Consider the following 3,386-nt stretch of genomic DNA (forward strand, 5'->3'; position numbering starts at 1 on the left):
AAAGAGAGAGAGAGAGAGAGAGGGAGAGGGAGGGTGAGAGAGGGAGAGGGAGAGAGAGGGGGAGAGAGAGAGAGAGAGAGAGAGAGAGAGAGAGAGAGAGAGAGAGAGAGAAGACTGTTGATTTCCCTAGGAATCAGAAATCATGTCAAATTTCTTGACAAACTCCCCACAGCTATTTCCAATGCAAAGCGGAGAGAGATTTCTTGTGTGTCCCCAGCTCCCTCTGCTACACTAGAGTTCAACTGAATTTTAAATCTATGTTTGATACTTTTCATGGAGCATCGTCAATAATATATTTAACACATTACATATAGTCCTTACTACAAAGTACAAAAAATGTCCTGGTAGCAATGTGTCACTGTCAAAACCAATATCAAATCACCAATTTTCAGAAAACCAGGTTAACCAACCTATGCTTTCTTCTCCTTCCTTCTTTTCTGTCAGAAGAGTTCTTGTCATGCTGAGCTTCTTCATCGTATGGCATTTATATTTTAGCACTGTTTTATTGTTGCCTTCTGCATCCACTAGAACATAAAATAAACTCAATTATTATACTATAATACAATAGTACAAATAAAATAATCATGTTAAGCCTCAATAATTCCAATTTAGTGAGTTACACTACTTCCTGTCTAGATAGTGGAATAAGTTCAAGATTTAACTCCTCTCTCCTGCTCCAAGCATAGAGAAATGACAGATAAAATACATAACAACTGGACTCAAAACAACAAACAACTCCAGGGGACAGCCACACAGAACTATGAGTGAAATTAAAGTGATGGGCTTACTAGGTTCCAGCCCTGAAGTAAGAAAGTGAAGCCAGAAACTTGGCTTTACAGGTTAACGCGATGGCGAACCTATGACACACATGTCAGAGGTGATACGTGAACTCATTTTTTTGGTTGATTTTTCTTTGTTAAATGGCATTTAAATATATAAAATAAATATCAAAAATATAAGTTTTTTGCTTTACTATGGTTGCAAATATCAAAAAATTTCTATGTGACACAGCACCAGAGTTAAGTTAGGGTTTTTCAAAATGCTGACACGCCGAGCTCAAAAGGTTCACCATCACTGGGTTAACGAGATCTAAAATTCTACCACACTTGCCCTAGCTGGTTTGGCTCAGTGGATAGAGCATCGGCCTGCGGACTGGAGGGGCCTGGGGTCAATTCCAGCCAACGGCACATTCCCGGGTTGCGGGCTTGATTTCCAGTTGGGGGCATGCAGGAGGCAGCTGATCAATGATTCTCTCTCATCATTGATGTTTCTATCTTTCTATCTCCCTTCCTCTGAAATCAATAAAAAAAATATTAAAAATAAATAAATAAAATAAAATTCTACCACACAAAATTACCAATAGTGAGAGAAGGATGAGAAAAGTCATGCTGCCAACCCCACTGTCTGGGGTTACAGCTTTACAGAAAACTGTGGGCACAGGCAGGAGGGAGGATGAGGATCTGAGCTAAGGATGTGAAACACACTGCAAACTTTCATACACTGCTCCTAGGAGTGTAACTGACCTGTTAGAAAGCAATATAGTAAGTGGAACTACATGAAACTGTCAATTTTCAGCCCAAATAAGTCATTTCATATTGGTGAACCCAACACAGTCATCAACCTATCTCATTTTTTTTAAATATATTTTATTGATTTTTTACAGACAGGAAGGGAGAGAGATAGAGAGCTAGAAACATCGATGAGAGAGAAACATCGATCAGCTGCCTCCCGCACATCTCCTACTGGGGATGTGCCCGCAACCCAGGTACATGCCCTTGACCGGAATCGAACCTGGGACCTTTCAGTCTGCAGGCCGACGCTCTATCCACTGAGCCAAACTGGTTTCGGCTCTATCTCATTTCTAAGTATATACCTTAAACATTTTTACATATATGCACAGGGAGAGTAAAAATATTCATGGCAGCATTTTTGTAGTGAGTTAATAAGCATAATTAAGAACATAGACTCTGGAGCAGACCATCTGGGTTCAAATCCTGATTCTGCCTCTTTGTATATGACCTTGCAAATGTTATTTATCTCTTTGTGCTTCAGGGTTTTTTTCCCAATATAAAATGAAGATAATAATGGGATCTACCTCGTAACTTGTGAGGATTAAATGAGTTAACACATGTAACGTTTAAAATAGTGCCTGACATATGTAAAGAAGGCATTCAATAAGTTATTACTAACTAGAGGCCCTATGCACAAAATCCATGCGAGTGTAGGCCTTCGCAGCCCCGGCTGCCTTGGCCTTCATGGCTCCTGCTGCCTCTCGGCTCTGCGGCCCCACCCCTCACCCACTGGTCATTCAGGAATGTCGTTCCACCGTCCATTCTAATTAGCATATTAGCTCTTTATTATATAGGACTAGAGGCCTGGTGCACAAAAATGTGTGCACTCAGGGGTACCCTCAGCCTGGCCTGTGCCCTCTCGCAGTCTGGGACCCCTCAGGGGATGTCCACCTGCTGGCTTAGGCTCGCTCCCTGGGGGCTTGGGCCTAAGCTGGCAGTCAGACATCCCTCTAGCAGCCCGGGAGCCCTCGGGGGATGTCCACTTGCCAGCGGGGAGCAGGCCTAAGCTGCAATCGGACATCCTTAGCGCTGCTGAGGAGGCGAGGGAGGCTCCCGCCACCACCCCTGTGCTAGCAGCCATCAGTCTGGCTTGTGGCTGAGCAGAGCTCCCCCTGTGGGAGTGCACTGACCACCAGGGGGCAGCTCCTGCATTGAGCATCTGCCCCCTGGTGGTCAGTGTGTGTCATAGTGACCAGTCACTCCCAGTTGTTCTGCTGTTAGGGTCAATTTGCATATTACCCTTTTATTATATAGGATTACTGGTAATAATGGAAGCAACCAACATGTCTGTTAACTGAAGAATAAATTGTGGTATAGTCACAAATGGAATACTAAGAAACAGGGAAAACAGTTATATATATCAGTATGTATAAGTCTCAAAACATATCTCTAATTAAAGATTATAGAATGATATGCATAATATGCTATAATTTAAAGGGTGTCCCAAAATTCCTGCAAGATTTGAATTTTGCGTGAGCATTAACAACAACAACAAAAAATAAAAGCCTAATTTTACTTGGTTTATTGAATCAGATTCTAATATCTGTTGCCCTTTGATTTCAATCCCTTCAATTTGCTAAGCATTACCAAGTACCAATTATGGCCCAAGAGCAGAGACAATGAAGACCAATGAAGACCTTATGTGCCAGCAAAGCTGTGGAGGCCATTTACCCAATGTGCTATTCCATACATAACCCTATACTGTAAACTTTATGAATCAATAAAAATTTTACAATTGTCAAAACCAGTTTGGCTCAGTGAATAGAGCGTCGGCCTGCGGACTGAAAGGTCCCAGGTTCGATTCTGGTCAAGGGC

At 42.2% G+C, this 3,386-nt stretch overlaps 1 protein-coding gene across 1 annotated transcript in view; it reads right to left on the bottom strand.

The window, feature by feature from the left end:
- GTF3C6 (general transcription factor IIIC subunit 6) overlaps positions 1–3,386 on the bottom strand; it is a 10,299-nt gene that overhangs the window by 4,664 nt on the left and 2,249 nt on the right. The window contains exon 5 of the mRNA XM_006760182.2: positions 411–524. Within this exon, the coding sequence (XP_006760245.1) occupies positions 411–524 (114 nt within the window). The remainder of the gene's footprint in view (positions 1–410; positions 525–3,386) is intronic.

Source organism: Myotis davidii, unplaced genomic scaffold (genome assembly GCF_000327345.1).
Source record: "Myotis davidii unplaced genomic scaffold, ASM32734v1 scaffold196, whole genome shotgun sequence".
NCBI classification, from domain to species: domain Eukaryota; kingdom Metazoa; phylum Chordata; class Mammalia; order Chiroptera; family Vespertilionidae; genus Myotis; species Myotis davidii.